This window comes from Brienomyrus brachyistius, chromosome 5 (genome assembly GCF_023856365.1).
Source record: "Brienomyrus brachyistius isolate T26 chromosome 5, BBRACH_0.4, whole genome shotgun sequence".
NCBI classification, from domain to species: Eukaryota; Metazoa; Chordata; class Actinopteri; order Osteoglossiformes; family Mormyridae; genus Brienomyrus; species Brienomyrus brachyistius.
The window spans coordinates 15,408,253-15,426,545 of NC_064537.1; the positions used below are offsets into that span (position 1 = coordinate 15,408,253).

Sequence of the window (18,293 nt, forward strand, 5' to 3'; positions counted from 1 at the left end):
GACGGTATCAGGGACTAAATGACTATCACATAAACTGCTGATAGTGTCGATATCTGCGTTTTATCAAGTTTTGCGAAAAGTGTGTGGACCCCCAGTTGGACCCCCGCTATTTATTCCATAAATAAATAGCGGCTATGTGATGGTATGCTCACTACTGGTCATTCATTTGCATTTTGGTGTCATGCAGGCACACATTTTGAAATGAGATGAGGCTTCATTAATATAAGGGTTACGATCCATATAATCGACCAGACTGTCTAAATCAAAGTAGGCCAAGCTATTCAGCATACTACAAAATTACTGATAATTACCAGTGCTGGTAATTAATAGTGTCTCTTAGTAATGGACCAGGAACATAATGCATGTTTATAAACATCCCTGATACAGGCGTTCACGCCTCTGACAGAGACGGATTAATTTTAAGTTATTATTTACTTTCAGCAGCGTTGTTTTGATGTTATGCTGTGTCACATTAAAGAGATTAAAGAGATTGTCACATTATAATATACACTTTTTTTTTCAAAATCATTTTCTAAAAGTCAAATCGTGAAGTGTTAAAAAATAGCCATCAGAAAACAGACCCCCCGGACACGGAGACTTGGAGGATGGAAATGGTACATTTATCGACTCCCTTGGGGTATAACAAGTGAACATCATGCAAAATTATTTTGATCTCTAACCAGAAATAAACAAACTGCAGACTCCTGAGAGCTGGACTGTTGCTCCCAGTCTGTTGCTCTCTCTCTCTCTCTCTCTTTCACAGAGATCAAACTTCACACACTTTACAAAATGATTAAAGTTGAGGTGCTTGCCTGCCAGTCTTGCCCCATCCCTGAAATATCTGCACCTACCCCACATGTTACAACAAGCCCAACAAGCAAACAAATGTTGGAGGGCATATTCTATAATCCCCATAGGATAAGGCCTTTCTCCCCCAATTATGGTCAAGACCAGGCATGAAGGTAAAAAATGCTAAGGTGTGACAATGAATGACCAAGAATGAACTGCACACTGCTGCAGATAAACATCACCTTGCCTTTAAAATCGCAGGATTTTCCACAGATCTTCATGACAAGATTAACCAGCCAAAACAAACCTATGCGGTGTGCCTAAGGGAACTGGTACAGTGCAGTTCCAGGTTGTGCGTATCATGTGCAAGCAGATTAATGATGAATGAAGCGTCATACATTATTTCAACAGCTTATGAGCATTTGAGATGATTTCGTATAAAAAATTTTTTTTTTGTTCGTTTGACTAGGTTTTTGTTTCTCAGTTAAAACAGTGGCAGAAAGAAAAAATTCCCTACGCAGAGGTTTGCGGTGCTCAGGAAATAGGTAAACCGTGCGGATATTCGAACCTCAGTACAGCACAGAAGCGGCTTTGAGCTGACATCAGCCCCATGGTTTATTAATAACAACAAGAGACAGGGCTGCAAATAAACAAAGGCAGAAGCTACAGTATCTGACCTATGATTCATAGTGTGTACTGTGTGACATTAAACTGTGAATAATTCATTTCACATAATTTATACATAAAACATATGCTCCCCCCCAAACTGGTATTAATATACTGGTAATCCTTTCTGGTGTAGGTGGCATTTCCATCTACATGGAATTTAAGCAATTTAAATTGGGACATGTCTTTCTTCCCTTTTAATTTCCTGAAAAATCCCATTTGGCGTTGCATGCATCCCACCCCCCCATCGGCAATCTGGTTTTCTTGCATGTGAAATGGCTAAATCTGCAAAGCTGTTAGTGGCAGCACCTTTAATTACGGTGAGACAAACACGGCACGAGAGCCGCATCCTCACCCTGGGACCAGCCTGCAGGTTCAGCCTCGCTTTGCGTCTCCTTCACCTGGTCTCATTTCAGCTCTTGCTGAACTTCATTTCGTTTTAGTATCTCATTATGTCTCTGGAACATAATACAGGGCTCTACCAAGGCCCTGTAGGTTGGACAGTGACTGCTGACACCTGACTGAACGTCAGGACACCGGCATCGCTTTCTAACCCTTCTCTTGATAAGGGACACCCACTAAGCCATTGGAACTAATGTGATATTTGCACTGCTGTCATACTCGCAAATAATAAAAAGGGTTATCATTGCAAAGTAGCGGCTTCGATAGCTGTTTACGGGGTGAAGAATCTGTCTCTGCCCCCTACACTGGCTCTCAACCCCATTCCCAATGCTGGGAACTGGGAATCCAACCCTAATCATTTGATTATCAGGTGACAGCCCTGGCCACTTCCCAAGGCTCCTTGACGATTCTCGGGGGCTCGAGTTGGCTCTGAGGGTCCCACGGAAGCGGCATTCTGTCATGTGCGGCAGTGTCCCTTGGACAGCTGTGTCTGCATATTCATGAATGGTAGGCAGATGTCACCTTGCAACAGGAAAACTTCCTGTTGAAGAATTAGGCATATTACAAGTTATTAAAGTTAATGTCATTATGAGGCATGGGATCATTAGGAATCCCCTGGGGTTTGGACACCTTCAGGTCTTCCTATTTCGTTCACTGATCACGATTTTCCTTTAGTCAAACAAAAACATAAAGACCCCGGTTTTTAAGTCCCTCATACAGTGAGAAGTCAGCAATTCAATAATTCATTGTGGCTGTGGAAGGAAGACGATGTCCAATCAGGTCGATAACTTTCCTGGATTTCCTTTTGAGATAACAGGAAGAATTCTCAAGGCGGGAGAAGCACAGAAAGACAGTGATGCTCTTTCATGCCTGGTGTTTGACTGACATCCTGCAGCTGTAACCTTCCATTCACCTGGAGAAACCAGCCACATGAATCTGTAACACGTACACATGGCTTAACACCTGGACAAGTCTTCAAGAAAACTTAAATTCGAGCTTATAGATACATGTGCTTCTATAATACTAGTTCCATGATAATTCCATTATATCTCCTCTATTTAATATTGTATTGGTAACCAATCAGTCTGGGAAAGGAATTTAAATAATTTAATCTACAATAATTCATCTTCAGTGAAGTATGCTGCCCTAGCTGAAAAGATATCAGTGTGGAGCGAGATCATTGCAGCTACTTTCCATAGAACGGCCTCGTTAGGGTACAAGGTAAAGTCAAAAACGCAGACAGCTGCACCTCTAGCACAAACTAAAGCCCAGACACTTTGGAAATCAAGTTTGAAAATATCTCCAATTAGATCGAAAAAGTTCAAAGCTCTCACTCGTCAATTGTATGAAAGCAGAGTAAAGGGGATTTTTTTTTTTACTTGCATGTAGACTCACCATTTCGCTGTTGCGTGGCTGAGCTGATTGCTGTAGCAATTGAGGGTCTCGCCCCTACAGAGCTCTCTACTGCCTCCAAATTAACTTGAATGCCTGTGTACCTTTTCATGTTTCGTTCTTTTATACTTTTTTCTTTTAAAAATGTGAAGATGACCACCACTTTAAAAACAACAAAGCTAGTAAAGTAAGAGTACACAAATACTGAATAAGGGAAATTTTATTTTATTAAAAAAAAAAAAAAAAAAGTAAAAATGATCTGAACCAGCACAAAAATTACAAAAAACATGACCTGTATTTAAACAAAAACTAATGTTTCTCAAGGGGAACATAATGGCAAACTACAGAAGATCTAACACTCTTAGGCGTCACTGTTATTTTTCTGGAAAATGAAGGTATATAAACCAAAAGAGAATCTTATATTTGTTCCAAAAATAAATACATTGCTATTGCCCTGGGTTCTTTCTCTCCTCTCCACACTAGTCTTTATCTGTCTTCCAGGAGTCCTCCAGGCCAGTAGAGGGTGGAACGACCAAGAAACCGCCTATGGCAAGGTTGGGTCATTAATTGCATGGGCAGGATTACATGTGAAAGAGACGGTGATTGCAAAGCGTGTCCCCCATTCAACCTTTTCTACTCGGTGGAGGTTTTCTGACCCAGAAGAAAAGAAGGACACGCGACCTGTGAAGAGAACAGAAAATGAATGACCAAAGGAGACCGACAGTCGAGGATGCAGCAAAAAATGTGGGACTAGGGAAAAGTGACTGATCAAATGAGTGGCTCGACCTTTAGATGCAGAGATGACACATATTTAAAACCACCTCGTATTTGTATCTTTGGCGTTTAAATAAACATGCCCGTCTGACTGAATAAGCACTTACAGAGAAAGGGCACTGATGTGCAGAGCACTATGTTTCGCTGTGTAAAGAATAAACAATACTGACCGCAAACATTCTGTTGGCCAAAGTCATGTTGTGAGCTATCCTGAAACAATGACTGTCATGCCATTTACATGTGGCACTTCAATACTGGCACAATTATCCCGACATGAAAGAGAAGCAAACAGCATGAACACAAACATAAGTGAGCGGAGAGCCATACAAAATAACGTTTCTAATTCAAAACTGATTCTGTACATTACGCTGTGCCACATTTGCACCCTCTTCCAACTAAGTCTATACACACCAAACATCCACTTTAGTTCCCCAAAGAAACAAACTTGCCCTTGGCTATGAATATTTACCTTTTTGTATACATGCTTTTAAGCATGTTATTCATATTCACTGGACATGGGACTATGATTAATGAACCAGAACAGAAGTTCTCAACAATTAAAGTGAAAAGCCTTGAGACAGTATTGCCCAATGAAATGTTAGAATTTGAATAGCAAGCGTTTATATAACTATACTGTACGTCCTGAAAGAATACATTCTAGAACAAAACCAATTAAGTTGCATTAGGTCCATATCTGCAATATATAAAAATATCACGCATCATAAGACATCAAAGGGGGGGGGACACAATGATATTTAAATGCAGTCCTTTACCCAAATGTTTAGTTACCTGAAATGCATCCAGATACACTGGACAGAGTGCAAAGTGTACATTCACAAGGACAAGTTTTCAACAAGATTCAACTAATCGAGGCAAAAAATGCAGTTGGAAAAGTGTCGCAAAATGAAACCACTGGGAAGATCTATCTACATTATGCTCATCGAAAGGTCGGTCAGGTATCCATACTGGCAGCGGTAGCAAATGTACTGTGTCACTCCCTTCACCAAAGCTGATGACAGCGCCCCCTGGTGGAAGTGCACAACATAATCGTATGACTTCTCTATCGTATGCATCCAACGCCATAATGCAGGTCATGTCTACAGCTAGTTTATCAGGAATCACTTTATGTCATTATGAATGTTGCACGATATTCCTTTAATGAGAATGAGGAGTTTTTAAAGTCCCCATTTAAAACAAAAAACAACTGACTACAATGCTGATTATAGGTCATATAGTAAATTATATTTGTTACATTATATATACTGTATGTGACATACTTTTAGAAGTTTAAATCATAGTATATGACACTGAATTCATGTTTTACTTTACTGTGGCTCTCACAAAAAGGAAGATAATTTGCATCTCCGGCTGGGTGCCTTCACTTTGATTAACAGCATCCCTGACTGGGCCTTAGTTTACTTTGTCACCTACCTGCACAAGAATGACAACATTTTGAGAATTTAGAGCACCGATGCACCAACTAAATATTACGGTATTATAATATCACTGTAACAATAAGGGGAATTATCACCAATAACTGTTAAGTGACTTGATTTTAGTATGTGGAGAATGTGCCAGATCATCTCTATGCCACTATACTGTTAGTGTGTATCAGTTTAGCTGAAATACTCGTACAGTTTTTATGTGATAGTATAAAACTGAAGACCTACCTAAGGCAGCACAACATACAAGGACCGCCAATGCAGGACAGTGCATTTTCACTCACTCACTCACTCACTCACTCACTCACTCACTCACTCACTCACTCACTCACTCACTCACTCACTCACTCACTCACTCACTCACTCACTCACTCACTCACTCACACATTAAGCAATTAGTAATTATAACTTCATTATCAAAATCCCAAAAAACAAACTATATAAATCACTGTACTTTAGAGGACTGCAGTAACCGTGGCAAATAGAAACCTAAAGATTTTACGCATAAAACTGTTTACAAAACATTCAGAATTAAAAATTCAGTTATGACAAAATCAGAGACGCTTCATTGGTCAAAAACTGAAGAATGTGACACATTATTCCAAACTTAGGCAGCGAACCCTGAATACGGGGGAGAACATAATGGTTATGAAGGGACTGGGGGTGAAATCAGAGTGGGTGGCTGATAACAGAAGTATGTCTGACTATCACCTGGCAGAGAAAGGCTCACCGCTCAAAATAAATTACTTTTGCAAAATTAAAATAGCAGTGATAGAAAAGGACTTTAGCAGCATCATATTTATGATGCGGTAATGAGCATTCAGACATTACATGTAGAATTATGATGTACACAGGTCTCCTGCGCAGGCTGACGTGATGCGGCATACCTGCTCTGGTCTTGTTAATGAGATTGTTGTCCACAAACTAGCAATATGGGTGACAACCTACCATTATAAAAAGTAGAACGACTCTCTGCTCAAGGGCCAGATTAATGGACTTGCATGGCAGTGGTATAAAACAAGCATTTGTACTTCTATAAAATTAACAGTTTATCTGTAATCTTCATTTCACTTTAATTTGATATTTACAGTTTAATACACCAAAAAATGAACGAATATTGTACTAAGTTAAATTCAAAGTACTAGGTTGAATTTAATTCATTTATAATTTGTTGACAACTTGGAGAGTCACACCAATATTCCTGCATACTACTGTAAAATCTTTTCATTTTAAGATCTTATTAATTTCAGTTGGATCCAATCAGAGCTTAATTGAATTGCATCTTCTTTGAATCTTATCATACCAAATCATTGCCGAGTTGAAGCATATGAAGTTCTTTACCTATCATATCATAGACCATGTATCGACATGCTTGTCTTATCTCAAAGGGAAGATACACATATCCCTACTGATTAACAGTTAACTGAAAGACAGCTGTTAATAATGATGTCTGCGCAATGTTGGTACCCACAGCACAAAAGGCATTTCAAGCATTATCCGAACACTTTTTTCTACATCACAAATCACTAAAGGATGTCCTACTACTTAAGTTGTTCATCAAGTGCCTCAAGCAAAATATATAAAAGGCTTTTATGTAGATAGTTCACCATCAACTAAGCCAAGTGTCCAGAATCCAAACTCCTTTCATGCTTTACAGTTTACAGTGACCTTACATCAGGGTTTGCTGATTCCTTTCATTCTGCAGTCACTCTCCTCTACATGACCTTGCTATCGATTCTCAACACTTCCGCAGTCCTTCCCCTCGTCTTTCCTTCCATCCTTTCTCCCGCTGCCTTCTCGCCAGGCCACTTTATCTCCTTCGTACTCCCATTTTCGCTGTTCTTTCTTGGATGCTGATTGTCACACTGCAGCTGCAATTATGCAGCATTCACCACAATTATACAAAGCAATTACTTCAATGAGACTGACCAGGCAACTTATTGTCACATACTGACAGGAATGACCTTGAAGTTAGTGCGACTTTAGAGGCTGATTTACACACACATTGTTACAGTGCCGTCACGGCCTCCCATTTCAACTGTTAAGTCTCCCAAGACCTTAACAAGAACATTATCACTTAATTTCTCTGCTTTTATTCTTTTATACAGTAAACCTTGGGTAGAAGTGTAACGATATTTTGTCACAAAATTCTGCATTTCAAAAATATTTATTGTAGACATATAATAGATTGCAATAACTTATGAAAATGAAATAATGAAATAATGCAATAATAGGAAATCAGTTTCATGTAATACTGTATGAAAGTCACTCATTCTCCCTAATTCTTAAATGCTGTTTTAGCAGCATTAGGCACAACATACATTAACAAATCAGCTGAAATGTTAAGGCTGTGGCTAAGCACACAATTAACTAAAAATGGAGTCACGCAAAGTTGAAATTAAGGATGCTCATATTTTAAGCCTGCTCGCTGGCAATATTTTGTTCTGATAAAAAAGAAAATGGCAGGAACAAATCTGATAAGACAAAGACCACCTGACGTGCATTTTGACACGTGTTACGGCTAACAAACGGAGTATGTTGAACCATGTACAGTACCACCGCTGAGACAAATCCAACTCACCACGCTTGAAGATACCCTTGAATTTCACTGATTCAGTGGCACAGTCCCCGAGTGGAGTAGAGCAAGAAAATGGAATGTACAGAAGACTATTACACTCACTATATGTCCACTGAAATGGTGAAGTGCAAACGCTTCAAAGTATCCAGTACTTTCCCCACTGGCCAAAACATATCTTTCAACTCCAGCAACCCCCATTCCAAGTGTACACGTCTTTCGACTGCAGGATGTACTGCGGATGCCAGAAGACTGGAACTGTTACCGGAAAATGTGGTCAAGCTTGTGTTTCTACAAATCTGCTGACCTCCTAGGCTAAGAAAGTATATTAAGTCTAAATATTAGGAGTGTTTTGTCTTTTATTAAGCACTTTGTGTTTTTATTAAGCACACTGTAGTAGCAAGGAAAAGATATATATAATCATAGTTTTCTTTCAGATTTTGTTCAAAATATAAAGTGTACTGAATTGTGACCCATTTTCAGGAATAGAACCAAATCATGAGCTAAGTATATTGTTACACCCCTACCTACACTAGTATTCATTGTTTTTCCAAAATATATATACAGATGCTCCTTTACCTGCGAACGAGATATGTTCCGAACAGCCATTCGTAACTTGAAATGTTCGTAAGTCGTTATTCGACATCATTTTAAGGGTATACGCAAGTACCAAGAACTAGGATGCTGGGAGTACGCACGCTACGCTGCTGCGCGGAGGGAGTAGCAGCCAGAAGTCGTACTAGGAGGAACTGGCGGGCAGAAAAAAAGCCTTGATGTTGCGGACAGGAAACGGGAGCCCAAGGAACACAATCTGGACTTACAGTCCTCTTCGTTCGTATGTCTGAAAGTTCGTAAGTTGAAAGTTTGTAAGTAGAGGAGCGTCTGTATATACGATGACAGAAAAAAGATGGTTGAAAGCTGGAGAAGCTGCAGCTCACACAGCTCTCAGCATGAAAGGAAAGCAAGTAAGTATTATCAAAGGACCCTGGCATGCCTGGGGACTGTCCTGCTGGGTAGGGGGTGCAATGACAGCTCATGATGATAACAACAAACCTGCAAATAAATAACGCTAACTGCTGCACACATAGAATTACCCCAGGGTCCTTAGAGAACCTTACAGCAATTAAATCTGCTTCAGCTGTGCGGGTTACCAGCATCTCTGAATTATAAAACAGGGCGAGGAACTCCATACAGGGTGTACGCTTACATATTCATGGGTAACCATTTGTTCTCAAGTACTTTACAATTATTAGCAAATTTGGCACCTGCCTTGATAACGAGCCACCCAGCAGGAACAAACATGTCCAGTTCATCACGACAGCTGAGTGTATAAAAAGCTAAATATGGCTCCATATTTTTAACTAGCACCAGGTCAGAAAGATCGTCCCGTTCTTGCATAATGACTCATGCTGTTAACGGTTCACTGGTCAGTATGTGCCTGTCCCCGGCGCGCATCAGACCCAGCGCTACAGACCTGAACAATATATTGCAACGAATTACAGTGGAGCAATTTTCAGACCACTTACCAGGAAGTGGGAGTCAGCCTAGTGGTTCGCTGGCTTACTTATTACTTCTATTTACAGCAGTTAAATCCACTGTCACCCATTACCCCGCTGATAATTGAGACAAAGATGTTATGAGAAGCAGAGCAGTGGAGTCAGAGGATGTAGTTCAGCAGAGGCAGATATGCTAACATAAAGGTCAGTTTGCTCAGCTCTGCATCATAATATTCTAATGTTCATTTCTTTTTACAAGTCTAAATTGATGTACTTTATCTGTGAAAACTACTGTTAAGCTCTGTATACAGATTCACTTGCATTTAGGAATGGCAAACCATGAGAAACGCAGGGCAGGCAACACAAAATAAAGAGGTTAAATAAAACAACCCGATTAAACTTAAAATCTTCATATCCGGATTAAGGAGTTTATAAGGTTAATAAACATTTTGCTTGACATATCAGCTTTAACTAGATACCTTGAGATGTCACTTCACATTCAAGGACCTACCAGTCCCCCCCCCCCCCCCACCTGGCTGGTCGGCTGGTCATTGCTGTAATGAATTGCCTTTATGGTCTTGAAAAGCGAAGGCATTTTATCCTCGACAATGAACAACATTTTATTAAAAGCACAAAGACCGTAGGTGCCTCTGAATGACTTCAGTCCCCTTCCCATCCCCCCCCCCACCCTCACCTTCTCAATTTACAGTATAGGTTGTGTCTAGGTTTGATGTTGCTCATTCATAGCTTGTACTTAAAATATACTGTCCAGAGCAGAGACGGGGAAAGAAGAAACCCTGTTCATTTCTGTGACAGCCTCTCTCAGTTCAGACCCCCCCAAAGAAAAAAAGAAAGAAATAAATCATACTGCACACAAATCCTTTTGTCTTAGGACCAAGAACGATGAAGGAGAACTTGAGCTATATTTGAACAGCTGATATATATATCGGGGAAAAAAAAAAGCTAATAGGAAAAGTAACAACCAGAGGGTGAGAAACATCACTGGGCTGTCTGGCAGGACCTGCAGAGCGAGCGTCTAAGGCTGCGGCGGACTAAGCAGCTCCAGGGACACCAATATCAGGCGTCCACAGCCATCTGACACCGCTTTTCTCATTCAGCCTCAAAGCTGCCCGACTTCTCCATGTGACCGCACAGTGTGTGTGGATGGGAGTTTTGGGCAAGAAGGCGGAGAAGGAGTCACAAAGGAAACCGGACAGCATCTGCCCACCTTCCTGTGCGCACAGGATGATCTTTAAGGTACAGCATCTGTCCCAAACCCCCAACACCTCCGCACATCTCACCAACTCGAGGCTCCACGGTCCGGTTTCCATCCGCATCCATGAAGACGAAACGCCCGCCGCCAAAGTCCGTGCGGTAGTCTGACAGGTACAGTAATGACGTGTAGTCAAAGGAGCCGTACGTCTCCTGCGTGAAGAGGTCACTATCAGTCCAGGGTCCAGCGCTATTACAATAAGGTATAGAGTGCCAGGCAAAGGTCTGGACACACCTGCCTTTAATGCATTTGTCTCTTCTTTAGCTATGTTACTCACCTGATAGTAAAAGACCTCAAGGCATTGAAATATGGCAAAGACCAAGGGAAGTGTTCAACATCTCAAAATTCTCTCAAATTTTAGACCTTTCAAAACAGCCCCCTTTTGCTTCCATAACACCATTGCAGACTCCTGTCATTCTTTCAACCAGCTCCCAGATGTAGCCACCTGAAATGCTTCTCTAACAGCCCCGAAGGAGTTTCCACACGTTCTGGGCACAAGTTGGCTACCCAAACCTGGGATTTAGGTCAGGGGACTGTGGCGGCCAGGTCATCTGACATCTGACACTCCATTTCTTTCCTTGTTCACAAGATAAAATTTGGTACATAACCACAATGTGTGCTTAGGGTCCTTATCTTATTTAAAGAAACTAATGATTTTCAATAGGTGTTTCCAGACTTTTGAATAGTACCGTACTGCATGTGTGTTCATTAATTTGCAATGGCTAGCTAGACAACAATGGTATTGCAAAAATTATTAATGATAAAACAGTACTATATTATACATTTTTCACAGTAAATGGGGCTAAGTAAACTAAATGACTGAACACTCAAACATTAGTTTTATGATTAGAATATTAACTATAGCTTCACTGAATTGTTTTTCATGCAGTGAAGCCCACACCAATCGTAAAACATATATAAGCAAACACTTCAGGGCAGCTAAATCATTTGTCAACAATGGATACAAAAATATAGTTATTCTTGAATCATTCATTCAAATTCTTCAATAGGAAAATTCCCCAGTTAAGAAGAGAATTCAACCATAAAACCAAACTATGCTGCAACTACAGTTTATGTTGACTTGCCTTGGGGGCACCTTAACTACAGCTTGATAGATTTCACACAAATGAATCAGGGTTAAGGACAAGAAAACCGAGAGTAAGAATTCACTTCAATCCTCCTTTGGAGATTAGTGGCCGAGGACTGGTGCCACTGTGAGCGTCAGGAACTATATCAGTACGCTGTGCATGACGACACCTTGAGCTTGAACACAAGCAACATGGTCAAATCCACATTCACACCAAACCATCAACTCTTCTGCTGCCGTTTTTCAGTGCAGAAATTAAGCAATACAGTCAGATCACAAGGACATCATCCATTAATTTCCAAAGCTTTTGTAAAGCTAAGGATAAAAAAGAATAATTGATCTATTTAACTTACCCATATTTGTTAGCATTAACGTTACTATATGATAGATATATATATAGGGTTCTGTTAAAAAGAATTATAATGCAGATGCACATAGCCTCCATTATGAAATTAAAGCAAATGTATTTGCATTATGACACAGTAAGTATTATAAAATAGCTGTGGATGCATTTAGAACTAAAGATGGAACAGTGCTGCTGTACTAATCATACCGGATCTCTTTGCGTGTGGATGCCTGTGTTTACATCACCTTGTCGATGTGAGGGTGCCAATATTCATCATGCGTAGTTTTGGCGGCGCTGCTGTTGATCCGGGAGAAGAAGGTGGGCTTCGTTAGGTACAGCAGTGAGGCGTCCAGACCGAACGTCTCTGCTATCACTTGCTGAATCCTTCCACGGACGTCCCTGATACGAAATACTGTATCAAACCTTTGTTTTTAAAATCAAATACACAATATGTGCTCAACTTACAAGGCAACCTGTAAAAACGGGGACTGCAAGTAAGACGGCCGAATGAGAAAGGAATCAATGTTTGAAAATAAATATAATGAGGAAACTTCTTACCGATAGAGGTGAAAATCCTCCTCAGAAAATATTTCTTTGATCTGGTCCCCGAAATACCTTCAGCGGTTGAGAAGACATGAGATTAAAGTGGTTTTTGCAATTTCAGGAATAAGGAGACCCTGTCTATCAGCATCATCAGAAGGTATTGATTAAGACTCATAAGTAAATACACCCAGGAATTCCTATATTAATACGAAATGAGAATTCACAATTGAAGCAGGAGATGTGGCGGATTCGGTACACATAAGGCTGAGCAGGCCCACCGCCAGAGTCTTAGGCGGTCGCCCCGATCCCACTCATAAAAACACCTGCCAATTTGTCACTGCACCTCTGAGCCCTGAGACCTGCTCAGTGAATTAGGCAGAAGCTTTATAGGAGCTGCACAGGACGTGAGCAGAGAGTTGAACACGTCCTACAGGGCATTGGAAGAGGAAAGGGGGAGCATTTGACAAAATTACTTATTTGATACCAAAAATAAACTGGTTTTATTATGCATCAACGTTTCCCACAGTTGTTCACCTTAATGTACAAAGGAAACCTACACAAAGACCAAACGAAGGGGTCATAGAGTTTCTCCAAGAGCAAAGTAATAGAAATGAAGAAGAATCATCAAATAAAAGGCTTGAGGGTTTCTCACCTGTAGATATTGACAAACTGCTTCCCCATTGACAAGGCCCCGGAATGCAGGTCCAGGATGGATGCCTGACGAAAGGAAGGTTAGCATTACTAGAATTATTATTAGTAATAATGTCAAATAATGGATTGCAAAACGTTTACAGAAATAAATCTCCTGCAAATACAAATGTGTTTCAAATCCGCTTTTTAAAATCCTGCTTATATATAACTGACTAATGGTCAGTCCTGTGCTGTTCTCCTGGTCTGTGCTATATTTCTGACACAAAGTATATGTCTCTCCATAGCCTAACTTGTCTATTCACCGCTTATGTAATTACCCCCTGCCCATTCATACATATACCAGAATTCTGTACCTGCGATGTCTGTACACTTATGAATAAATAGATAGATAAATAAATCAATTGAAAGGTCCTGCAGCCATTATTGTACTTTCTGAAGTGCTAAGATACCGCTCTCACCTGGAAAGCTTTGCGCTAAGATTTTCCGACAAGAAGACAGATTCACCCTTGTCGTGTCATTACCTTCCCGTGACTGGCAGTACACCTTACCCATTATTTTTAAACAACTGCAAGTACCACCACATAAAATGTTTTCAGAAAGCAATTACTTCTTGATGCATCCCACAACTTCGGGTGTTCATATATATTCATAGCCTATTTTAAGTGCTAGAAAACTCCATCTTATTCAGACAACAGGTAGGGTGGTATATGACTTGGCAGGCTTTCTGAGGCAATCCAAGAGCCATTAACTAAAGGAACGCCACACATACCGGTGAATTACAGCCAGACCATGTGCTGCTCTGCAGCTTAGGACTGTGCCTGTCATCAGAAGGTCATTAGTTCAAATCCTGAAATTGGCAATGAAGCTGCTGTTGGGTCTTTGATCAAGACCCTTGACCCCAGTTGTTTTCTGATACTAATTTGTATGTCACTTTGGACAAGCAGCTGCTAAATAAATACAAAAGCAAAAATTCATAACAGCATACTTCGTAACTTTGTATATCTTTCATAAATACACTACAGCCTACCTAGACTGACATATTTTCCGTAAGAAGCAAGGTCAAGCAAGGAAACGCACTTGATTGAAATGTTCAATGTTTTCCTTGAAGGTTGATAAGTTCTTTACAGAACCCACATCTTTGTAATGAATTTATCATTTCCTTCACAGTAAGCAAGCTTAATGTATTGGGGCCGTTTATGAACCATTTTGTGCCGTAGCATCTATTAAGGAACATCCATCTATCTAATCCATCCAGCCAATTATCCTTGACAGCATCACAGAGTTGTAGTACTCTGCCCTCTAGTGTACGCTGGCAAAACAGCAAGCCTCTTTCGATTCAGTAATGTCTCCAGGCATGTTAACATAAATGATGAGAACCTGGACATTCTTTTGCAATGAATTGCCACAAAGCCCTGAACAAAACATTTCAACAATTCAATGTATTAAAAATTAGGTTAAACTGAGATATGATTAACAGATGAGGCAGGAAGCAGAAAGGTTTTCATCCACCAGATGCAGGTACTTTTGTCCCTCCTCCATTATATCAGCATTCATGCTGTTTCCTTGCGATACAATTTGTGCTATTAATTGGTTGGTGTTATTGTGTGCAATACTGTTTGTGTATTGTCTGATGCAAATTCATACTATTATTCTTAGTTAATGAATATTGGAGTGTCAGAGGGAATCATGCAAGTATCTCAGTGTACCAAGTACATATAACAAACTTGAACATATTGATATTTACTTTCATAACAAACCTGGCCACATTATATTATATATATATATATATATATATATATATATATATATATATATATATATATATATATATATATACACACACACACACACACAAAGAATTCTGGATTATTTGTCAGAAAAGTACTCACACCTCCGTCCGAACCGCCCACTGACAGTCCCCTCTCTGCCAGTCTGAAGGACAACAAGGGAAATTTGGCAAACTAGGGTAAAACCATATTAATGTGACAGTGTGTGAGCAGATGAGAGCGACCATGAGGCTGTGGGCTACGTAATTAGCTTGATGAAAGGGATGCAGTGACGGCTTCTCCATATATCCTCTCACAAGAAGGACAAAGAGCAACTACAGCACCAGCAGTCCTACCTTGACAGACATTTTATAGGGGAGAACTAAGCCAGCTGGTTCCTTTTCTGCACCTATCCCCCCCACAACAGCATTGTACCCATCAAAGACTAATCTGGTTTGTTTGCTTTTCAGTACTTCATTGAACAATATTGCCAAGACCACTCCCAAAAACGGCCAAATCAGGATTAAATTCAACTTGGTTTCAGGCAGTTTTAAAAAGTTAAGCAATCGTGATACTGCTTAAAAAAAAAACTTAAATATGGTACCAACTAGTAGTAATGGTAGTAATTCTGATACAGTACCCTAGCACAAGTAAATTTGCTTCCCATACTACACAAGACCATTTGCTACCTAAACGTAAATGACTATAGTCTTTTTTCCACTTTATAATGTATTTTATCCTCCATTTTATCGGGAGTCACAACTCATTTGCTTCTTCCTATCCAAAGTCTTCTGGGGTGTCTGTCCAATTCCGGTACAGTCCTGCTTACCTCCTGAGCGCACTCGCCTCTTCCCGAGTGACCACATGGTCCGTTACAGCTCGCCCACAAGTCTGCGGAGTACAACCTGGAGGACAGGCACGGAGGCATCAGATGAAGCCTCATACAAGCTCAGCCCAACAGCTCTGGAAATCAATCGGGGGGGCTGCACCCTAAACTGACCCTCCAGCACTTCACACCTCAGAATAAAATAGACCTAGGCCTGTTTTCACAAAGCATCTTAAGGCTAAAAGCAGCTCCTAACTTAGTGGTAAGATAAAAAGCTTTGCGAATATGAATTTCTAAACCTCTTCGATTCAGCTCTTAAAATTTGTACTTCTGCTGATTATTGAAAAGGAACAAATTCACCATCAGGGCTATGCCTAAGTCCCAATGAAGGCCTATGTTACCATTCATCGGCAGCTTTAGCTTCACCAGAAGAGCCTTTCAAGCATAACCATTACTGTACCTGTGCATCATTAATGAAAGTGTTACAGACCCTCCAGCATGAATGAAAGGTAAAAAAAAAAGTGAAATGTTGGGAGCTCAATATAGATTAAATGACAAATTTTAATTTTGAAAAAGGTGACTTTTTTACGCATCCTTTAAAATGATTTCCGATGACCATAACTGTCGTCATACAGAGACAATGACAATCAAATGGGAGAAGCGGCAGGAATTACAAACCCTGGTGCCACAAGATGCCTTCAGCTCACCTGGGTATCGCTTGTGTTTGTTGTAATCCTCAGAGCAGGGCACCTTAAACACTCTCGGCAACTGAACTATCTCACTTTGCCAGACTAGAGTCTCTGTGATGTCATCCCCCCAGAGAAGGAACAGCCAGCCGGCAGAACATGCAGCAAGAGCCATCAACACAAGCAGAGAGACCCTTGTTCCGGTCCAGAAGGAAGCATGTTTGGGTCCATTTTGTCTGCATTCAATTAAATGAGAAAACTTTTAAAATGAAAGGTGGGTTATTGGTAACATTTAATCTGATCATATCAAAATACTCTTCAGTTTCGGTTGTATTGTCTTTACACTTTTTCTTTGTACTGCACTATGGGTTTGTATACCTGCACACCTTCCTGCTGTATGCACAAAATCTGTGATCAAGGCTTAAAATTGCGATTTGAATTGCAAAGTAATTTCATGTCCTTACTTTCTCCGCATAAAAGGTTTTTAACTGCTATTTCGTTACAAGGTGATAGGGAAAAGGAAAGCAATTCTTGTGGAGTCAGTATTGTACACTTAAAGCAAAACCGAAAAGTCAGGGAAATGTTCTCATTTTAAGAGCATTTTGGTGTAGCACTTTTACACTTGCATTAATACAATTGCTCGATTTCGACGTTACTTTTAATTTTAACTTTGCACTGTACGGCATATTATATTCCCGATAATAAAAGATCTAGACAATTTACAAGTAGGAGTGCAGTTTTAATGTGGTAATCTATGTAAAATGTTCCAACAACTTCCAGGAACTCCATTCCCTAATAAAAACTGCAAATGAATGGAACTTTAAGGTAACAGCCGAAATTATCCAGAATAACCTTATGTAAAATAACGATGCTAAGTTCTAATTTCCAAGCAAAGCAGTGATCGCTACCTTATTGATGACACCTGTCAAACCCCGTCAAACGTAAAGTAACTTCGGCAGTACAAAATATGAGACTTACCTAATTTTTTTGTAAATACCGTTAGCGTCTGTAGACTTTGCATGAAATCGTCGCTGTATAGCCATGTTTTCAAGCGGATACTGAACATACACTGACCAGCACGAAACCCTTATGGCATCTGATCGGTACCTGATCCGGTCAGGAGTCCAGTAACCGCGACAGGCGCGCGCTTCTTACTGGTTATCGGTCCTCGCGGATCGCTGTAGCTCTTGCCGTATCTGTTGGATTTGAGAAATAATTGCTGCAAAAAAATATGTCTTAAAATTCATTTGTAGTTGCGACTAGTATACAATGCTATATCACGACATTTAATTTAATATGTATAAATAATGTAGCAACAGCTTAACTGGCTTTAAATGGGTGTTCGTTAAAATTAAATGATTATATTAATTATTCACTAAACAATTTTAATTAATGGTTGTATCACTTAACACTCATATATGTATGATTACAATAGAGTCCTTTGGGGATTTGTAAAGCTGGTTTACACACTATTCCCTAATTAAAATAACAAATTAAGCCTGGATGATAATACAGTTAGCAACAATAACCTGTGGGCGTTTCTTACGTCTGTGTACGTCCGGGCCAAAGGTACGCAGAC

General features: G+C 40.1%; 2 protein-coding genes across 9 annotated transcripts in view; one reads left to right on the forward strand and one right to left on the reverse strand.

The window, feature by feature from the left end:
* Nucleotides 1-18,293, forward strand: part of LOC125741867 (uncharacterized) — a 75,040-nt gene that overhangs the window by 23,362 nt on the left and 33,385 nt on the right. The window lies entirely within an intron of this gene.
* On the reverse strand, nucleotides 3,486-18,277 carry uts2r2 (urotensin-2 receptor 2). Of its 8 annotated transcripts, none has more exons than XM_049013322.1 (10): nucleotides 18,261-18,277; nucleotides 17,822-17,910; nucleotides 16,736-16,950; nucleotides 16,032-16,107; nucleotides 15,326-15,368; nucleotides 13,438-13,502; nucleotides 12,801-12,857; nucleotides 12,488-12,641; nucleotides 10,838-10,961; nucleotides 3,486-3,930 (listed from the first exon to the last, which is right to left on the reverse strand). In XM_049013322.1, exons 3-10 carry the CDS (start codon nucleotides 16,887-16,889, stop codon nucleotides 3,794-3,796), a joined length of 810 nt encoding a protein of 269 aa, XP_048869279.1. In that variant the 5' UTR covers nucleotides 16,890-16,950; nucleotides 17,822-17,910; nucleotides 18,261-18,277; the 3' UTR covers nucleotides 3,486-3,793. The 8 variants fall into 8 exon arrangements, with proteins under 8 accessions (XP_048869279.1, XP_048869274.1, XP_048869272.1 ...); XM_049013317.1 differs by having other exon boundaries at nucleotides 17,693-17,910; XM_049013315.1 differs by having other exon boundaries at nucleotides 17,693-17,910; nucleotides 18,244-18,271.